Raw genomic sequence first — 22,277 nt, 5'->3', positions numbered from 1 at the left:
ACAGGTTTATAAAGAATATGGCATTTTGAGAACTTTCTGATATCTTTGCTTTATACAAAAAAAATCACTTCGATTACTTAATAAAAAATGGATAAACTAAGATGACCTCAGTTTTTGATCAGCCATTTTCACAGGCACTTGTCCCAGGCACCTGTCTCAGTTTCATGTCATCGAACATAACAAAATTGTTATTTTATTGATTTTGTGTAGAATATCTTCATAAGAGGTCCAAATTCAATTTTTTGGATTCTTTACCAAAAGACATTCTAGAGATGTACAGAAGAGTCCAACCGTGATGCCCAAGTAGTTTTGACATCATGTTTTTTTAGATAAACTTTACATTTGTTGAAAAATATCTCAACCAAAACCAGTTTTGAAACCTAAACCAAAACCAATCAAAACCAGTTTTAAACCAAAATCTAAAACTAAAACCAGTTTTTCTGTAACAAATTCGCCTTGAAATTCGGAATATTTTCAAGTCTGAACGAAACTTCTAGTTGTATTGAGTCAGAGATATTGGTGCTTCTTGGAAAATAGGAATATAACTTGCATGTTATACCATCATGTATAGCTATATCATAAAATCAAACAGATCAGCTAGAAAAATCTTATTTTTAGACTTTTCAAAGTTATAATTTGGATATACGTTTTAATGGCTTATAGATCAAATATGAGAATTTGAGTCAAATCGAATAACAGGAAATTTGCTGATAATGCCTCTGTAAGTTGTACGCATTACTCAACCCCGCTCAAGCCGCAGTTAAAAATCTTTTACTTTTTGACAATATGCTGAATTTTTAGTCTTGTTAGTCAACCTTTTTCGACACAAGGAAATGTCTCGGTAACAATCTAGGAGTATGGCAGTTGTTTTCCATTCGTTCTATGTGTTTGATGTGTATTATATGTCCTGGTTTGAGCTTTTAATTTTGTCATTTGAAAAGGAACTTTCTAATTTGAAGTTGGAGTTTGGTTTGGTACTTTGTTGTTTTACTTTTTGGTGGCCTATTATTTTTTTTTTAACTATTTTGAGATTGATTAAAGATTTTTTTTTAGTTTGAAATGTGTATATATCTTTTTTTTTAATAAAATTATCTTGTTAAAATCTAGTTATGTATATGTTAAACGTTAAACTAAAAATTTAAATACAAAGAGTGAACATCTTTTATTGAAAACCTAATTCGAGCCCCTCAGATACCTAATCGTATTGCATTCTGGGTAATTTCTTGTGAGTCAACTATGGCGGATGTCATTTCAAATATTTTGGTTGTGACAGTATAACATTTTAAGACATTCTGCTATATCAGCAACGCTAAGAATTTGAAAACATGGAATATTCAAAAAGCTTAATATTTTCTTTAGTGTTTTGTGTTTTTATCATAAATGGTAAGTGCAAAATAAACGCAGAGTTAATGGAAGTTCACTTTCAGGAAATCAAAACAAACGTGTGACGCTCCCGAAAAAGGGGATCGTCTAGAGACTACTACTGAAAAGGTCTTGTATTTTTAATATTTATATAAAAAGCCATCTAAAATATTACACGACACTAAGAAATACCGTTGATATAACTTTTCTTGAGATTTTACTATCACATGTGTAGCTTTTCTCGTCGTCAAAAGAATATTTAAAGCTATATATACATTTGTATGTTTGTTAGTATCACAAATTTATTATTGGATGGTAGTGTATGGACTGTATATCATGTAGTGTTACATGTACATATTGTATTTGTCTAAAAGTTAAACAAAAATATCTGCATTCATTAAAAATACGACAGTGCATGTCACAATAATATATTTTCTTTATAATTAAAAAGTTTTTTTTTTATAATATTTAAATGTCATACTGACAAATTTGACATCATGTTTTACAACATTTGCTGTCAATCTTGTCCCAACCTAAAGATAAATACAGTGATTCACCTGACAAGGAAGAGTTCCAGGATCATGAGGATTGTTCAATCATTACATTGTGCATAGTTTTATCACTCAATGTAATGTGACGGGATGGCTTCCCGTAGAAAACTTAGTAGATACTTAGTCAGAGAAAGTGGCGGAGCTGTCATTTAATGCACTGCCTTGTAACACAGAGGTCCTAGGTTCGATTCCCAATGGAGACATGATTTTGCAAGGAGAATCATGCTCTCCAGTTACGTTGGCGCCCATCAATGAAAACCAGGGTTAGAAGAATTACCTAGCCAGGTTAAAATATAAAAATAAAAAAAGAAAAGTGTGACGGGATGGCTTCTCTTTGAAAACTTAGTAGATACTTTTAGTCAGTTGTAAGCGATTGAGCTAAGGAAGTACTTATTTTGCTCAGTCCTTTAACGCGCCTTACATGTACATGTATTTGGAAATCTTCGCTGTTGCTCCTGAGAATCAACATTCTCAAGTCTGGTTCTTCGAGTTATTTTGTTGGCATGAATCAATAAATGAAAGTACATTGTACTTCATGCAAAAATGCTAAATATACATGTAGGACATTCATGACATTACCATGTCAAATATTTTTTCCATTAAAAATATTCTGGGAATTGACATTGCGTTTTTAACAAATTTAATGTTATTCTTACGAATTCATGAACTTTGTTAATTGTTTAAATTTGTATTTTCAAACATTACTTTTATGTACAGTACCTCAGAGGTTTCTTTGACAAAAAGCTGTCTTACAATAACAATGGTTAGACTAGTTTTGTAAACAGATTAACACCTACATGTAGATGCATTCAATTATAATTTGATATCCTGCATTTATCATGTTTTTCCTAGGCATAATTAATATTATATTAGGTATAATTGAAGACAAAAACTGCATCCTAAAACATTTAAATAATTTCTTATGCATGTTGTATAATTTCTTAATGTGAATATGATACATCCAACTGAGCTAACATCTTGATCAGTGTATCTTGTACATTGAAGGATTTATTTCTTTCCTTTTATGTTAAATTTAATGCAGGATATCCGTATACAACAGGTACAAATGTATGAGGAAATTATGCATCTACATTAATATTGTTAGCCTATTTAAATTTGACAATTCATTTGCATAGTAGGAAGTAACTGTAAAATTCAAAGAAGAAAGGAAATACATGTATAGAGACCGTCTGCAAAAAACTTTTTCACCTTCAACAGTCCTAAATTAAAATCCTAATACCAATATTTTGCCATTTTTCTAATGTGAAAATGTTTTGCTAAGACTAGCTAGTCTGAATACAATTGGGGCTGATGCCTATATGTTTATATATGTATGTACATTTTGTAGCTGGCTAATAACAGTGCAGACTGAAGAGAGTTTCAATTATTGGGCCGTAATTGTAATTGAGAACATTTGATGTATAGATTAATATTTGGTAATTGAATTTGAAGTGCAAAATATATTTGGGATTTGAGCTAAAATCTTTACTATGCCTAATAGACTGTTAGCTGTACATAATAGTGCATCATGATTTTATTTGTAGTATTTATAAAATTAAAAGTATATGAACAAAGATGCATTTAAGTTTGCTAAAGAACCTTGATCTGTTTAGGAAAACTTAAGATAGACCAAACGAGTTGTAAAGAACTTTTAAACAGTATGACCACAGTTCTGTAGCACTAAATCTGAAATTTTTTATTCTGAATATTTTTTTTAATTAAATGTTCTGTACAAATTCAGCTATATATCTAGACAAGTCAGTAATTTTTTTTCAAATAAGAAATTGCATGTACATTTTTTGTAAATTTCTGTTTAATTTGACAAAAGATTGACATGTAAAATGTACATGTTACATACATGTACCTTGTTTACAAAACATGTAGGTTTATTTGTTTATGATATTAACAAGAGCAACTTTAACAATAAACCAAATTTATAGATTTCTGTTATTTATTTTAATACTCAATGTATTTGTTAAAGGTTTAAATTAGCATATTTAGGACATATTGAATTCTGACTATACGTTAATTAAAGCAAGTTCATTGTTTTGACACTTGGGTAATAGATTATATCTACATTAACCCTGGACATATGGAAACCTTCCAGGTCTGTATCAACACCTGCCCTGGCTGAATTATCTAAATGGCTTGAGATTAAAAACAGGTCTGAGGTAATAGACAAGATCTTCCTGATTTTATCATCATATTGTTAGGTGTTATCTATTTAGGGTTGTCCTCTTCAGAAAAAAATACTTATCATCGATCAAGATTTTAGATATGAAGGAACATGCCCATATACAATACATACAGAAGATGAATTATCTTTAATTAATGAACCGAAAAGTTTAAATCTTGTTTATTCTTTATGCCTGAATACTTAAAGGTACCTTTGTGAAAGAAATTTGAAAAAGATTTAGAATGGTAAATATTTATATGCAAAAGTGGGGGTGTTGCATGTAGTAAGATGTTAAAACCTACGTACGATACATGTATACAGGTAGACAGGAAGTGTTACCTGTCATAACCTGAACATTGTCAGTTGTACATGATAACATGTAATTGACTCTTTACGGTTGATTTGATTATATAGGCCATGGGGTAATACAGGAAGGACAAGCTTGTATAACATTTATTGATCAAATATTTGATCTGTAGCTACCATGTCGCCCTCTCATCTTTTGTTATGTTTAACAATAGTCAACAGAAACTTTACAATGAAGGGTGTTCCTTGTCCTCAAATATCCTTACATCTGTAGAATATTTCTTATATTTACATTTGTATACAAATTCAATCTTGAATTCAATTATGGTGAAATAGTATTTTTAAACTAGTATGACATATTTGTAAAGAAATATTAACAGTACAGTTTTAATGCATGCATCAATCAGTATATGTACCTGTAATAAACAAAGTTTAGTCAGATGAGACAAAACAAGATAACCAATTAGATTTTATCCAGATAAAAAATGTGAAATGGACCGGACAAGAATTTTTTTCTGTTTATGTTTGAACTCTGTATTGATGTGACATTCTGGAATTATAATATTTGTTTTTCTTTTTGATCACTGTTGATTCATCAATCAGAGAAAAGTGTTTATTGTTAACCTTTTTTAGCTAAACATGTACTGTTTATTGTCACATAGTCATGTTAGGCAGTTCAATCCCACCCTTCCAAACATGTGTAAAATTATTTTCCAAAAAGAAATCTTTTATTAAACCTCTTTTTCATGACTATAAATTAAAGATTTGAGCTGTCATGCCTTAACAAATGTATGTAAAACATGGAAAATCCCTTTTAAAATTAATTCATATTTGCATTCTTTATAAATAGAGTATTACTTCTTTGTGACACATTGAGTGAATTACAAAGCAAAGGTATGAGAAACAAGTATTGACATATTAAAGTTGAGTATTTTAGTCATGACCTTACTTGGGAGTGGTCATGTGACACATCCTGGGATATAAAAAGTCAATCATCACTCATTTAAAATACTACACATCATTGACGATCATAAAAATCTCAATAATCACCAATAAAATACAATAAATCATCTCTGTAATTGATTCACCAATTATAGGTCACCGGAAATCTCTTGTGAGATAAAACCTATGTACTTGAACCTTAAAAAGACATAATAAATATATATATATGTGTTGTACATGTTTTTAACACAATGTCAGACTTCATGGACTTACAATGTAGAGCGATAAGTTTTAGAGTAGGACGTTAAAACCTGAACTTAACTAATTTTCTACACCAACAGTTAATGTTTATACATGTACCCTTCTCATAAACACAGTAATATCCTTATCCAAACTGCACAGTCCTTCAATGTCTTTATAAATTTTATCAATGAATAAACATTGAATATAATTTTTTTTTATTGAACTTGCTTCATTTGTGTAATTTTTAAGCTTTTTAATTTTAATCATGTTTTACAGTGAACCCATTACATTACATTTATTTCCCTACATGTAACTTAAAAAGAAGATGTGGTATGATTGCCAATGAGACAACTCTCTACAAGAGACCAAATGACACAGAAATTCACAACTATAGGTTACCGTACGGTCTCCAACAATGAGCAAAGCCCATACTGCATAGTCAGCTATAACATTTTAAAATTCTAAAAAGTTGATTAGGTTTATTTAATCTTGGGTCTAAGTCTACCTTGGATGAATGATTGTGATATTTTACAGAAGAACAGTTTACTGTCGCCTGAAATGTCATGAGATACTTGGTCTGGTAATGTCTGTTATCAAGTTTCATTTTAAAAAAACACCCTTTGACATACTTTAGATATAAATACAGTTTTTTAAACTGATACATATACGTATATATGCTTAATAGTAATTTTCATTTGTATGAAAAGTAAATATACCTATACAAAGTCACTAGTATCATTACTACATTACTGCATGTATAGTAGTAGGTTACACATGTATGTGTACAGTTCATGGAAACAAATGTATATACAGTTTTCAGTTTTTCTTTCAGTTCTTTGTAAATAGTAATTTGGGTTTGCATTTTTCTTAAATGTTTGATTTAATTCTAAATAAATGAGACAAGTTATTTTTTATTACCCTTAACCTAAGATCTAATCATATCATATATGAATTTAAACAATATGAAGGCTAGAGTTTAAGTATTTATTTCATGTAATTGGTATTCTAATGCGTGTTTATATGCATATAAATGTGAAATTTACACAATTTAGCATTGAGAAATTGTAAATGAAGGATAGAAATTTAAATTAGTATAACCCTGATATAACCCAGGTGCTGGTCCTAATGCAAATTTATTTGGAGTATAGCCAGGCAGATCTACAAAATAACAACGTACATGACGTATAGATCTCTTTTCACATCTTGTATATTTATTAAGAATTATATATGGAGATTAAGATTTAGTGGTCTAAGAGGCCAGACCGGAAGAAATGGTTTGTTGTTAAGTATATCAAATAGAATTTTCATCAAACTTTCCTGTTTCTTTTCTTTGATGGACCAGCTACATTGTAGCTTTCTTTTTAATATTTAGCAAACCCCCCACTGAGATGTGATAAGTTAACATAAGTCTGAGTACCATTAGACTTCAAGTTTATAATATTAGACCTGGGTGAAGGAACTATTTCATGATAACTAGCCTTTAAGAAGCTGTATATCTGACCTAGTTCAATTCCAGGTATAACTTACAGGTGATAATCAAGTGTGGTAATCTCAGCATTTAAGATTAAGACAAATATTTGACTTGTGGTTTAATTCCATTTATTGTAAGCTTAAGGTCATTAGATTTTACTACATATCCTACACTACAAAATTACATTCATGTACAACAGTTTACAAGATAAATGTTCAATTTTGTCTTCATGGGCACTAAACATGCTAAAAGCATACTCTGGCTGCAAGTCAAATGAGATTTGGAACAAAGGGGTTTAATTTTGACTCCTCATGATCAGGCTCAGAGTTAGTAATGCTTTAATGAGGTTTGACAGTACAAAACGGACGGTACATGTACTACCGGTATAGGAAGCATTATAAACATGACTATAACTAGATTCAAGTACACTTACGGAAAGAAAGTGTACCAATAATGCATTAGATAGTAAAGAATGAAGCAGTTGTATGCATTATTTGCATCAATCGTGAACTGGTTCATTGTTTGAACCCTTTTAAACATGAACACAGTAGAACTTTGTTTATCTTTTGTTAAACATAATTTAACGTGTGTGCATGTTTATACATAATTTCACAAAACATAATATAATGGGTGGGTCCCAACTAATGATAACAGTGTATCTGTTATGTAATTAAAGATCCCATATCATGTTTATATCACAGTTTTTTATCCCTGATTATAATTTCCCTTATGATAAAGATTCATACACAGTTATAATCAAGTTAGTTTGTGTGTCCTGATTTAAACTGCACAGTAATGAAGAAACGCTCTATTTACCACAAGTTTAAAATACTTCAAAGCTTTGTAAAGATCCAATTATCATACCTTATAATGTATGATAGAATAGTAGACATACCAGATAGGTCATTCTATCTATTATAACCTGGTTTTAAACAGGTGTACCATGTAATGTCCTCTTACCTTCTGTTATAATATGAGGGCCTGACTGTCATTCACCATATAAAGGGGTTGTTTTGTAGGGAAATTGTTACCTGATGAATATGAGATTTACCATGTTTACCCTCCATCTTTTGCATTCCATTCTCTTCCAAATATTCACACAAATGTTTATTGAAACTGCACTGAGAATGATAACAGAATTAGAGTTATTGACATTCATGGCCTTAAAAACTTTTTAATGAAAGCAGTTCTTGTGATGCCCCAGACCCTTATCGCAGTACCATCCTTGATGGTTTTGTTTAAAATAGATTTTATAATAAAGTGTACTGTAGGTGTTGTGCTATAATGGTAATGATACATTTGTATAACAATAAGAAGATGTGGCATGGCGGGCCGCCCGGTATAATTGCCATTGGGACAACTTTCTACCAGAGACCAAATAACAAACACATTGATTTTCTTTTTGAATAGTTCATGATGAAGTTTTTAAAACAAGAACAGAAACTTTCATGCTATGTATGTTGGAAGTCCTTATTTTTGTTCAGCAGATTTCAACTTCATGATGTTCATGATATCACTGGATCTCAAACATAAAAGAATTAAAACATTTACAATGATTTATTCATCTGTTACTAATGGATGTTATTTAATTTCAGGTGTAGAAAGTATAAGTGTTCAGATACAGGCAACACCATCAGAAGGAATTCTTGGACAGACAACCTTACAGTTGAGATGTTCTTATACAACAGTGACAGGAGAAATTGTTACAGGTGTAAACATTCAGGCTAAGATAAATGGACAGTTTTCAAATATAGCCATATTTTACACTCCAAATGTTCCAATAAATGCAACCTTAACAAATGATGGCAATTATCTATCAAACAGAGTGACACTAACCAACCCAACAGATTCTTTGACAAATTCTGCTTTCATACAGTTTTCTCAGATAGAATGTGAAGATGAGAAAGAGTACATGTGTCAAGTAGCCTATGCAAGCTCTGCTGGAAGTAAAACTACAGATTCCGGTGTGGCTAATATAAGTGTTAAAGGTATGACAACTTCACATTACAACTGTTTTTGATGATGAAATCCAGCTTCATGCATAATATTTTCTAATTTGCCTTTAATTTTTATATAGAACTGTCTTCACCTGGGTTTAAAAAATGACGTGTCCAGCTGGATTTCCATGCATCCAGGACGCGTATACGCGTCTTAACGAGAACCCTGTCTTAGTCTGACAGTAGATATTTAAATATTGCTCCTGCTTTTGTCTTTAAAAAAGCAATACAGTAATTATAATGTCCTCTGTGGAGACTCATAAATTTTTGCTATATATATATAATGATTGTTATGGAAGAAAAAAACCTGAAAACACTTACAGTTATTTACTACTTACAAGAATAATGCTGAAGTGGACAGAATCAAAAGCTTTTTATTTTTTTACACCCGAAAAAACACTTGACATTACTATATATGCATGTTGGGCAAGTGATTAGTGATTTCATGTGTGTTTATAATAACTAACTTATGGGTAGATTTACAACAAATGTATCTTTAATAGTATATATCATGTATATAGTAACTATTATTAATAAATTTCATCTATCTATGATTTATAATAGGTAACCCAGAACAACCAGATAACAATCCATCATATGTACCATCAGCTGGGATAGAAGAAGGCAACAATGTTGTCTTCACATGTACAGGTAATGTTGGCAAACCTGAAGGCAGGTTCAGATGGGTGAGATACAGACGTAACTCTGTTGGTGTTACTATACAAGAAACACCATATGATTCAGAGACCACCACAGCAGCAGTGATGCCAGGAACCTGTACATCCAATGGTACCAGTTCCCTGACACTGAAGATGGAACAAATAGATAATAATGCTGTAGTCAGATGTCAGGTTGTTTATCAAAATGTACCACAGGGGAGTTTATACAAACAGACCTTCCCCATTAATGTGTATTGTAAGTAGGAATTTAATAAGTTTTGATAGATATTTATCCTTCCATGGCATGTGTTCAGTTTTAATCATGAGGATTATTGAATAATGATCGAAAAGTTATGAGGAAGACTTGAAAAGAATTTACAATTGTTTAATTGTTTTTATCCACATTATTGCACACATTGTTACTAAATGTTTCAAGGGAGATAAAAAGTCCCCAATAAAAACATGAAAAACTATTTGCATGATGGGGATTATACAAACACTACAATATAAACAGTGCTTGTAATGATATTAGTGGAAACTCATTGGGCATTGTCTTTTGTAAGCTTGAGCTTCAAATATCACTCACAGTATTTTTAAAGAATAGACATACAGCTGTGGAAAGCATTTGTGAGAGAGCAAATCATAATTCAAGTTTGCATATACAATGTACATGTTATTTGATAAATGTTTATAGTATTTAAAAAAAATAATCTGTGGAGGCATATTTAAACATGATTTAAGAAGGGTTTGTTCCCCAGAATTGTACAGGAAATGGTTGGTAAATTATTCCATGTATTAATATTTTGGTCTATGTTTTTTCTATAGATAGTGTGAGGAATGTACAAGTAACAAAGGATTCCACAAATCCAACATTTGCTGAAGGAGCGGGGCCCATAACTCTGACATGTAAATCAGATGGCAATCCTGCTGTAACAGATTATACTTGGCACAAAGAATCCAACACCAGTGTGACACTAGGGACTGGGCCTACATATGTCATCAATAATGTTGTGGTCAATGAAACAGATAACTACATATGTGTGGCACAGAACAGTTTTAATGGACAGACATTCAACATGAATAACTCTATACACATACAAATAGGTAGGTATCTATATATACACACATACACTCAAACACACACATTAAGCAATATTTTCACCTCAACTTCCTGTTAATGCTAGGGTATGAAAACTATAAGTAGAAATACAACTCTTATAACCATCAGACTAAAAAAAAAGATATGATAAATAGTTATTAGGGAAGGACAAGTTCTGGAATACAAATAAGGGCATACAATTGCCATACATATTAAAAATATTGAAATTAAATATGTTATTTTTTTAATATTACAATGTCTTATGACCAGAAAATTAGGAACTTGGAATATTCATTAAACACATGTATCATGTTAATTTCTGACTATTTGAATTGTTAAAATAAAACCACAAAAAATAAAAATCATTATGGCTATTCTTTAAAAAATACAGTCAATTGAAGTTGGCATTTTTTTTTATACCTCAGATTTCCATTTATATGTTTATTTATTTCTTTTTAAATTACACTAATTACTTTCGGAAAGATAATGATTTTTTTGATTTTTCCTTTTCGCATGTTGTGTGTGCTATGATTTTTTATTTTTTTTTATAAATGCTTAATTATAGAATTCAAATTAAAAGTGTAAAATTTTTGAATATATTTGCATTTAATTACTTTTTTTTCTTGTTAATCTATGCATGTGCATGCAAACAAATATTTTCTTTATTTCTCATATTTATATTCTTATTCTATCAACAATTTGATTTGTTTTATGGGATTTTAAAAGTTTTTTTTTTAATTTATATTGCTTTCATTTTATTTTTTGTTGTTGTACAAATCCTGTAAGTTTACTTATAATATTATCAGTTAGTTGAATACATGTATCTTATCATGCTTATTTATAAGCAGAAAATGTAGAAAAATGAAATCACCAATCACCAAAGACTTATGAAATATTTATGGAAATTGTATAATGCCCATGGAATAATTTTCAAGCTTAAAACCCTTGAAATATATGTCTGCTGAAAAAAAATTAAAAAATATAAACTTAGAATGTGTCCAAGATCAATCCAAAGTACCAATAATTAAAAAAAGGAGCTTCATTGCTAAAAATTGAAAAATGAATCAGCTGCTAAGAAAAATGTAACCTATATAATGCTTATTACAAATGTATCAGAGAATATTTTAAAACTATATTTAAATGGACATAATGTATGTACTTTAACAATTCTGCATCTTTCTTTAAACCATGTGCGGTTAGTCAACAGTTTATAATATATATATACGCTCTATTATCATGATAATATAATGTATAAATTCTGAAAGCAATTATAATAGTAAGTGATCTTCTCAGAGTCTCCTCAAAAATTGTATTTAAAAAATCAACAACCAAATTGGCATGATCAGGGGTTATAAAGAAATCCTGTTCAACATTAAGACTAAAATTTCAATGTAACTGGAATAACCTTGATACAATTTGTGTAACTACAAAATTATCATCTGGTTTATATGATGTATTATTCAAATAAAAATTAGCATTATATAGGATTGAAGTGTAGCATGATAGATAGTTCTCAATTATCTCAGTGTTACCTTTCTTTGACTTCCTATGCTATCATACCTACAGTATAAAAATCATCCAAACTCCCAGGTTGGGCGAACCCTAAAACAAATACCACCTGTCTAGTAAAATAGCTAATAAAGTAAGATAGCTGTCAATATTTGATAATTGAAAAAGGTTCTAAATGACCCGAATAAGACCCTACATCTAGCTAAAATTTCAAATACAGATTTATTGACCATAATCACAATTAATCATAGCTAAAACAATGACTAGATAAGAACAAGCTCTCTTTATAGTAAATTTATGAATCGGTGTTCTTTAAATAAGGGTTGAAATTCATGTTTTTGTCAACCTTAACCAAAATACCCATTTAGAATGAAAATGTCAGTGCTTTAAAAAAACAAGGCAAAAATAATTGTATTTCACTTATTTGCATGTACATATTAATCAACTGAGAATATTTTTTATCTTGAAACCATTGATTTTATATTAATAGTATGGGCCAACTAGGACCCTTACCAAATTTATCCAATAGGATATTTGATATTTTTGGTTTAATTAAAAAGGACAACACAAAAGTAATGTTGCATCAAATTCAGTTCTCCTTGCTCAGTAGTGACACATCATCAAAATATTACCACAAAATAGCCCAAAAGTGGTGCTTTACAGTCGTGACAGTGTTAAAACACAGAAAATCAAAATAAAATGTAAATGAACCACTTTATAATACTTCTGAGAAGATTGTTAGATAACTTTGTATATGCTAGAGCTTTTTTCAGAGAATGACACCAGTAAAATACAGTTCTTGATTCGTACATATGTTTTCTATATTTTTATTTATTTTATTGGTAAAGGTTTTCTTATTTTAAATAGATTATTATATCTTGTATTCAGTTGATTTTGAATGAGTAAGCAATTTCTTAAGAAAAAACTGAAATTTTCCTCTAGAAATTGTCTAAATAACCAAACAATTTTGGCAAAATCCAAATGTTCATGTAGACATAATTTTTGTTTAGTTTAACTGAATTAAAAATTGATGTGGATTCATTTAATTTTGTGGATATCAATTAAATGTGGATTGAAGAAAATATGTATTTGGTTAACATTTGATTTCATGGTTTTGGCTTTGTAACGATAGTCAGCATTTAATCCTTGATAAATTTCTTATTTCATTCAAAATTGAAATTTGTGTATAACATATCCCCATGAAATCTACAAAAATCTGTATCCCACGAATAATAATGCATCCACTTATATCGAAATTTCATCAAAATTCATCAAAAACAAAGCTCTTTACTTAAATCAAAGACATTTCTCTAAATTTCTAATTTTATGAGTAAAATGTGACTAAATCAAGATCTGTATGGTGGTATATTTGGCAACTAGTGCATGATACTTTTTACTTTATTAGACTTTACCACTACAACTTCAACTACAACTCCTTCTACTACTGCAGAATCCATATCAACGGCAGCACCACGGCTTCCACCAACAGGTAAGTTTTACAAATATCTTAATGGGAGGGAAACTTATTAGAATGATTTCATTACATGAAGTATCATATTACAGTTGCATTAAGAATTAGAAGTATCCTCTACAAGGGAATGATAACCTCATCTGACAACTACATTGATGTCGTTAGGTCATTTTGATGGTCATCTGACCTAATTACAAATCAACTTGCTTCTAAAGTAGCAAGTCACACATAAAACTTCTTACAGACGTTGGGGTTAACAGAGATGAGATCATGCTCCTTTTGAATGCTGGAGAGGAAAACTAAACCTGTATGTACTGTGCTTTGTAAACATGACTTCATTAAGTGCAAATAGTTCATTTGCTACATGTTTAGTAATGGGCTTTGGAAAGAAGCTTCCTATTTCATTCATCGTTAGATATGTATAGTGCTTTGAAGAAATGTTGGAATAAATTGGGGAAGGACGTATTAAGTGTTTATATCCAAGTGTCTGTCCTTGTTTTTGCTTTGTGATCAACCATTCTAAAAACTGGTTTCTGTTCCCTTTTAACTTAAGTTTGCTTCACCAAATGTGATTAAATTTGTACAGGCTGCTTATTACCATAAAGCACAGATCAAGTCCAGCTTAGGGTTGCATCACTTTAGTTGTTCTTGATTAATCTCCCTTTGTAAATTTAAATGTTTTATAAAAGCCTTATATTTTCAAGCAGGCACAGGGTTGATTGTTTATTTTAATTTTATACATTTTTTTCAAACCTGGAATTCCTATTGAATTTGTTTTTGCCACATTAATACTAGAAGTGGTGTATTATATTTTGGTTTGTGCAACAGTTTGGTCATCTGTCAGTTCATACTGTATTGGGTAAACTACCAGATTGGTTCATTTTTCTAATTCTGTTTATGTAGGAAATATAAGTTTAAGATATCTGATTTATCCTGAGGGAAAGAACTATATTGAAAGAGAAAGTAGATAATTTATTTGATGTAAGTGTTTCATTTCAGTACTGAAAGGAGTAGGTTGGAGTGTTAATGTTAATTGTCTGTAAGAAAAGTTTGAGAAAAAAGTTCTATTTCACTTTCTTACACTTGCATGTCTCTTCATCAACTTGAACCACTCTTTTACATGAAACAACGGACATGATATTCAGGGCATAATAAGGTCCATACTGAACTTACTCCTATGGAATGGTATGTCTCTCTAAAATATCAGATATATTGTCATGGGAATAGAATTGAAATATATTCGGATATGATGTGAATGTACTGTAAACCAACAAATTTTCGTGACTTTTCTGATTGGAAAAATAATGCAAAGATATTCCTCACTAATATACAGCATGTATAGCACTTGGGTATATTCTCATATAATTACATCAATAAAAAGAGTAAACCGCAAAAATAAATTGATGCAAAGTTGGTGAAATAAAAAAAACACGAAAATAAGTTGGTTTCCAGTATGTTGATAGAAGGGTCAAGTTTGAAATGAGAATTGTTGACTTTATATATTATTTTTGTTTCCCAATCATTGTAGAGGATGGTTTAGGTACTGGTGCAATAGCAGGAATAGCTGTTGGTATAGCTGTACTCGTCATCATAATTATAATCATAGTTATCTTTGTCATGAGGAGGAATAATAGAGGGAAGGATGACAGCATTGATGGTAAGAACAATGACTTTCATAAACTACATATTGACTGACTCCTTAGCAAAATTAACTTGCTACCCAAATTGGTATAAGAGAGACAATTTGTCATTAATTAATAACTTGGACATGTAAACAAAATTTACGAAAAAGACTAATATTGTTGATGATTAAATTTAATGAATACAATGTCAATGGATTTAACATTCAAAACAATTTAAGGATGTACTTAGGTGAGGTTAGATGAAATTAATAAATTAAGAAGTTAAAATTGATACTATAAGTTGGTAGAGCATGAACTGAGGATAAAAATCAGTTAAAAATATTGATAGGTCATGGGCCTCCTTTTCAAGATATTTGAGATTTAAAATATGGCGGGAAAAGGCTGTCTCTGACTTTTACCTTATATTTGCATTGGTATTATTAGGTCTCAAAACCAAAGAAAGAAATTAAGAATCTTCTAAAATTTTGGTAAATGACCTTTCATGAGCTATTAAGCCTTATATGAAAAAATAAATGGGTGTAATGGGGCAAAATATTTGACATTGTATTGTACGGAAAAACACCAAGGAGTCCAAACATTTGACACAAATTCCAAAACCTCACCTAAGTACATCCTTAAATGAAAAACTAAGTTACTGTCATGACTGTTTAAGTTATCATTTTCCATGAACTTTGTCATGAAGATGTTGCTTAGTCACTCAGCTCTGTTGATTATCTTTATTTTCAAGCCCACCAGTTCTACCTTTCTCTATGTTAATAAGGGATGTGAACAATTGATTTATTACTACTCATTGATTAAAGATTGAAATGTGAAATGTAAAGAACAACTTATGAATAATTGATTACAAACCTATGACATGTGGTCAGAATGTGATTAGCTGCATGCTTTTTCCACAACTTTCTTGTTAATAACAGAGATGTCTATTATAAAAAAAATTATATTAATCTGCTCTTTATCAGATAATTTTTTGTGTCTACAATCATTCACAGGAATCTAAAATTACAACTCACATGATGTTAGGGACATTCAATACTGTTTTACAAAATTACTACAATTGGCGATAACAATTAAATTGCCTGGTGATAAACTGAAAGTGATTTGTTTCTAGACTTAAAATTGATAGAGGCATATTCGCACGAAACTTATGCATGATATTATAGCAATTTATTTGATTTAATTTTAACTTCTTATTCTCAGTTCAAATCTATATATCTTTATTTCTTACAATCCAAATTACATTTCTGCATGTTCTATAGAGACATCCTTGTAAATTGAAAAATATTGAAAATGTGTTCCCTTCTGAAACTGAACTGTTTAGATAATTTCTTATTTCTTATAATTTTACTTTCAGAACCACCAGAGAAACCAAGAAAGTAAGTTTACTTTTGCATCTTATACATGTTATATTGTACAATTAAAAGGAAATGAAACATTATGAACTTTATTTAGAAAACTGGCTAAATACTGCTCAATTCGTATCTATTAACAATATACACACCGGAATGAGTGGATTGGTAAAAACATACTTTTGCAAATAAATTGTTGATAGTATTATCTTCCAGTCAAGCTAAGGAAGACATTTCAATAACTTCTGTTGTCTTGGGAAGTTTTCAGCCATGTTTATTTTTTTTGTTCCAAGTGACCTAAGTAGGGCTTTACAGAATTTGACAATGTTTGTACAGGGTCTTCTACATGAAGTTGTGCACCTGCAATGTAGTTTTTAAATTCATACCAAAACACATTGTCATTTCTTCTTATGAAAAAAAAACCACATTGTCATTTCTTCTTATGAAAAAAAAAGACGAACCCAGATGTATTAGAAGGATCACAGTTCCAACACCATTAGTGACACTCATCATGTTACATATGTAAATATCAAAAGAAGAAGATGTAATATGATTGCAATTACAAACAACTCTCCGCCAGAGAATTTATAAAAATAGCTTTCAACAATAAGCCAAAACCAATACAAAATGGTAATCTAATAAAGGCTGTGAAACTACAATTGTAAAACAATTGAAACAAGAAAAATTTGACTGATTTTATGTAACAATGATCTTTTTTATGAGACATGAAATTAAGTTCCCACACCAAAACATAGCTTAGGCTCTTTTTTTCTTGTTTACAATTTTTAAATAGCATTAGTTTTAACATGAAAATTAATTAATTGTTGTGTTTAATTTCTTTTCAGCAACCTGAGTTTTGTAGATAAAAAAGATGCATTAGGGGATAAGAATGGTCCATTTAATAATGTAAGTATAGGATACTATTGAAAGACATATAATCATTAACAAAATCTTGTCAAAACTACTACTAAGTTTAATATAACTTTCTTTTATCTTGTTGGAGGGGAGAGAACTTGTGTCTGATTCAAACATGGAAATTGTCGCAAGAAAATTGATTAAATTTGAATGTTTTTATATCTATAGTCAAATAAAAAGTAAGAAGAAGAAGAAACTATATATTTGTAAAGGGAAATTAAAAAATTGTGTCCTAAAGATGATATACTAATAAGATTTTCATTTTATTTCAGCATAATATACATTATGCAGACTTGAATTTTGATGATCGTCCAAGAAGTCGGAAACCATTACAGTTGAGTCAAGATTCTGATTTAGATCATACACCATACGCTGAAGTGATGATGCCAAGAGTGTAGCTATCATCTGGTGCATTCATTACAGAAATCATGCCATTAGACTTAATTGTGTATTTGTATGGGCTGTAGCTGTAAGCTTAATATGTGTGCCAAATTGTATGTGAATGTTAGTTTGTCATGTGACATGATGGCAGGTCATGTGATTAGAAAGTTTTTTTTATCATGGCACGTATAATATTGATCATGTGATTAACAATTTTGAATAATGATTGATATCATACGTGTGTCCTGATATTAAAGGGAAATAATTATTACATCACTGAAAAATAGTTTTAAGCTTTGGCTTTATGCAATATCAAATCATTTTGTTTCTGAACTTGCACAGTAATGTCCCTCAAGGTGGTCCTGGCATGGATCATCCTAATCATGTAAACACTGTTAATGCTATCATGATAATTAGAAGAAATTTATAATTGGTACTTCATTTGTACAACTTTAATTTGTAAAAGATTTTACCATGTTTACTTCTGTTTGTCAAGAATCTCAAAATGATAAGAATCGAAATAATTTATCAAAATCTATAAAGTAAAATTTATTGATGATTTAACATAAGGCGTGACAGGGCATGTAATTTGAATTGAGCATTAGGCCAGGCTGACCAGCACATACTAAGCTTAGGTATTACATTTTAAAAAATGAAAGTCTTCATGGTCTTGTATATACATGAATTTTGGCAAAAAAAGCTTAATTTTGAATGTAAAGGCTCTTTACTGTCAATTGAATGTGTGACCATATCAGTAATTGAATAAAATGGTGAAATGTATCATTTACACATAGAGAAGGGACTGCATGTATTTCAATTATGTTTTAATATATTACAAACAAAAGTGCTAACTGTCATGATTGTACATAAAACTATTTTTATATATAATTTTAGCTACGTAATACATTCCATTAGGCGGGATCACTTGAAGTATGTAAGATTCTATTTCATATCACTGTTGGTTTATTATATTAAATAATCATTATATTTGACTATAAATCAATTTTGTTGGATTTTAAGTTGTATTGAACATATCTGAGCACTGTACACGAAATACATATATTTTTGTACTTTATGCAAAATCAAATTTTTTAATAATATACTTTATCAAAATCCATTCCCTCCAAGAGTAAGTGGCCTTGTAAAAAGTTTCGTCCATTATTTTATAATTATAAGCTACTGTTTAAATGCAAACTATTGAACATACATTGCATTTCCAAGTTTTTATATGGCTGTATGTTTTTGCAGTCTTGTTAACATTTTTTAGATAGAATTAGAACATATCATTCCAAATTTCTGTGTTGTGAATTACAATTTATGAACTTTTTTTTTATTCAAAAGTGTTGTGAAATTCATATTAGTTTGACAATTTCCACATGATAGATTATTCATCAGCATTCAAATATTTGAACATTCTAAGAATATTTCTCAAAACCAATGTTGTGAAGTAATGATACATTGCTATTTTCATCATAATTGTTAAAGTTGAAAATGAATATTTGAGAATTTTTGTACGGACTTGTTTAATTTTGTCATTTAAGAAGCAACCATGGTCCAATTGACCATTGATTTGACTGTAAATGCCTTTATTTTTGTTTCTTCATGGTCAATGTTTTAGAATAATAGTATGGTATGATTTGTCGTGAGATGTGTATGTGATTGATTAGATTTGGTCAATTTTTGCTAGTGTCTGCACTGTATTATACAAAAGTGATAATGTTTGACACGCTACCCTTAAGTATGTAATTATAAGCTTCAAATATATAAATATACAGTATTTACTAAATGTATAACCCACCAATATCGGCATGTCACCTTCATTCATTCATAGCCAATTGTTCATTCATAATTTAACCTAGTACATTCATACATATTTGATCATTTAGTATTGTTTACATCTTTATGCATATCTATTTCTGTGGCTGTTAATTAATTAATAACAGCTTGCAAATATGTATGCTGACGACTATATTAAAAAAAAGGGATATAGGCAATAATTTGTACTTAAAATCTGATTCATTTTCTAATACAATAAGCCAGTTAAAAAAAAATGAACTCAGGATCTTTTCTTATGTAATTATTTGTTTCGTTGGATTCTTTTTATTTTCCTTTGTAGTGTTCTAATTTTCAATTTTCTGTTGTATTGTTTGCAACATTATCTAGTTTGGTTTATATTGAAGTTATTGTTCCTTTGAAATTTAAATTAAAATCATTTGATGAATTGGTTATGCAATTTTTCATGTGCATTAATCAGAAGTAAAATAGCGTATACAAATTTCCTTTCTGCATTTATCAGCCACAAACTTTGAATAATATGAACTGCAATACTAAATGCACTTGTCATTGTAAATAGTTCATCGTAACATATCATAGATATCTCATTTCTCCTGTAGTATACTATTGTAGATATCTCCTTGTACTATATCATCTATGATATTACCATTTACTAGTCATGTATAATATGTCATTCATTATAGGTCATTGTATTATAGACTATATACAGTTTTCTCTGTATTTTGATGAAGAAATCAGTCTACTGTTTATTTATTATTTACATGGAAACATTTTAATAAGGGGTAATCCATCATGTTACATGTAATTAAAAAGATTTTACAAGGGACTTGGACCATAGGAGAATTTGTAGTTTTTCCTTAACCAATTCTTTAAAATTTTATAGACTTTTCCATTGATAAGATATCTGAGAGACTGCCATTTACAATTATCTTAAAGGTTTTAAATTTAAACAGTCTTTGTGAGTGATAATTGTAAATTGTAGCAGCCATCTTTGAACTCAATGATGTGCATACATTTTATTGAAATTAACAAACTATAGATTATGATTGTTTAAGATTTGGGTGGAGAAGAGGAGATTAATCTAATCATTTAATTCTATGATAATTTTTACTGTAGATTTACCCATGTTGTGATATAGCAGGAACAAGAATATGCACATTTATAAAATTTTCATTCAGAACATTGAATAAGAATTACCTTATCTTTTATATGATAATTGATCATTTATCTTTGTTCTACTTATTATTTTGCATATCATTTATTTTAAAAACAAGCTCACATTCTCTTTTTACAAATTTTAATAATAGCACAATAGATAATAAGCTAAGCGAAATAAACATAAATTCTGCCATTTTCCTTTTTATAGGACTATTCCATTAAAATGTATGTGGAAGGATAGAAAGGGAAGTTAAATTATTGAATGTAGGTCATGGGTCTTTTTTCAGTATGCATCTATTACCATTATTCAAAATTGAATAAAAAATGGTTCTTAATTGTAGTGATAATTTGAAAGTCCCTTCCTACCTTCCAACATACATTTAAATGGAAGAGCTCTCAGTGAAATTATTCCACGATACCTTAAATCATGAATTGAAAATTTATTTAAGTTCCATTTAAAGACCTTGCCTTTATGGGATATAGATATTATAAAATATTGAAAAGAACAGTATATTTGTAGCAAAGAAGATATCATTGTTATTACTTCATAAACCTATCAGATAATAACTTAAATGATAATTTACATGAAATACTTTATAAACATATCCCCAAATAACCCTGTAGCTGTAGTTTGGTGATATCAAGCAATATTGGTTGTTCTTACTACCAGGACTTATTTCATGTTTTGATTTATTCATATACACAAATCATGAAATTGGAAAATGTAAATGGTGAATATACAGATCAATTTTAACAGGATCCTTTAAGTAATCTATCCATATGCATTTCAAATAGTTAATGAATAAACAAGAACAATTATGGGCATCTTTAATCATTATTCAGGTTGTGTATTAGTCATTATCATTGTAGATTTAATTTTTTACAAAGAGATCATGATATCAACCAGATCAATTGTATGTAAAGGGAACAAGGAAAATTCAATCAAGTTACATTTATTTTATCATTTAGCATTACATTTAGATTGTTTTTAAGAATTCCAGATTCTAAGTTACCTTGTTAATAAATTTGAATTTCTGTAGTATTTGTTATGTTGTGAGAAGTGTCGTTATTATAAAATACAAACAGAAGAATAAGTTACTGTTATGTCAGTAGTTAAAATAAATTTAAGAGGAGAACTAAACATGGAAATAAAGAAGATGACATTTGGAAAACAAATTTGATTTCCCACAATTAAAAACACAACACAAGTGTGACCAAATTGAGACATTTAATATAATATAATGTTGCGCTTAT

General features: G+C 29.6%; 1 protein-coding gene across 1 annotated transcript; it reads left to right on the top strand.

The window, feature by feature from the left end:
* Positions 1 to 1,212: 1,212 nt before the first annotated feature.
* Positions 1,213 to 22,062, top strand: LOC134698911 (nectin-1-like). The gene is made up of 9 exons (XM_063560589.1): positions 1,213 to 1,383; positions 8,647 to 9,039; positions 9,613 to 9,963; positions 10,533 to 10,811; positions 13,721 to 13,804; positions 15,315 to 15,443; positions 16,781 to 16,802; positions 17,621 to 17,681; positions 17,963 to 22,062. The coding sequence occupies exons 1-9, from the start codon at positions 1,326 to 1,328 to the stop codon at positions 18,086 to 18,088; spliced, it is 1,503 nt and encodes a 500-aa protein (XP_063416659.1). The 5' UTR covers positions 1,213 to 1,325; the 3' UTR covers positions 18,089 to 22,062.
* Positions 22,063 to 22,277: the final 215 nt, after the last annotated feature.

This window comes from Mytilus trossulus, unplaced genomic scaffold (genome assembly GCF_036588685.1).
Source record: "Mytilus trossulus isolate FHL-02 unplaced genomic scaffold, PNRI_Mtr1.1.1.hap1 h1tg000024l__unscaffolded, whole genome shotgun sequence".
Taxonomy (NCBI): Eukaryota; Metazoa; Mollusca; class Bivalvia; order Mytilida; family Mytilidae; genus Mytilus; species Mytilus trossulus.
The sequence above is the reverse complement of the archived record's forward strand: the minus strand, read 5'-3'. Positions and strand labels throughout refer to the sequence as shown.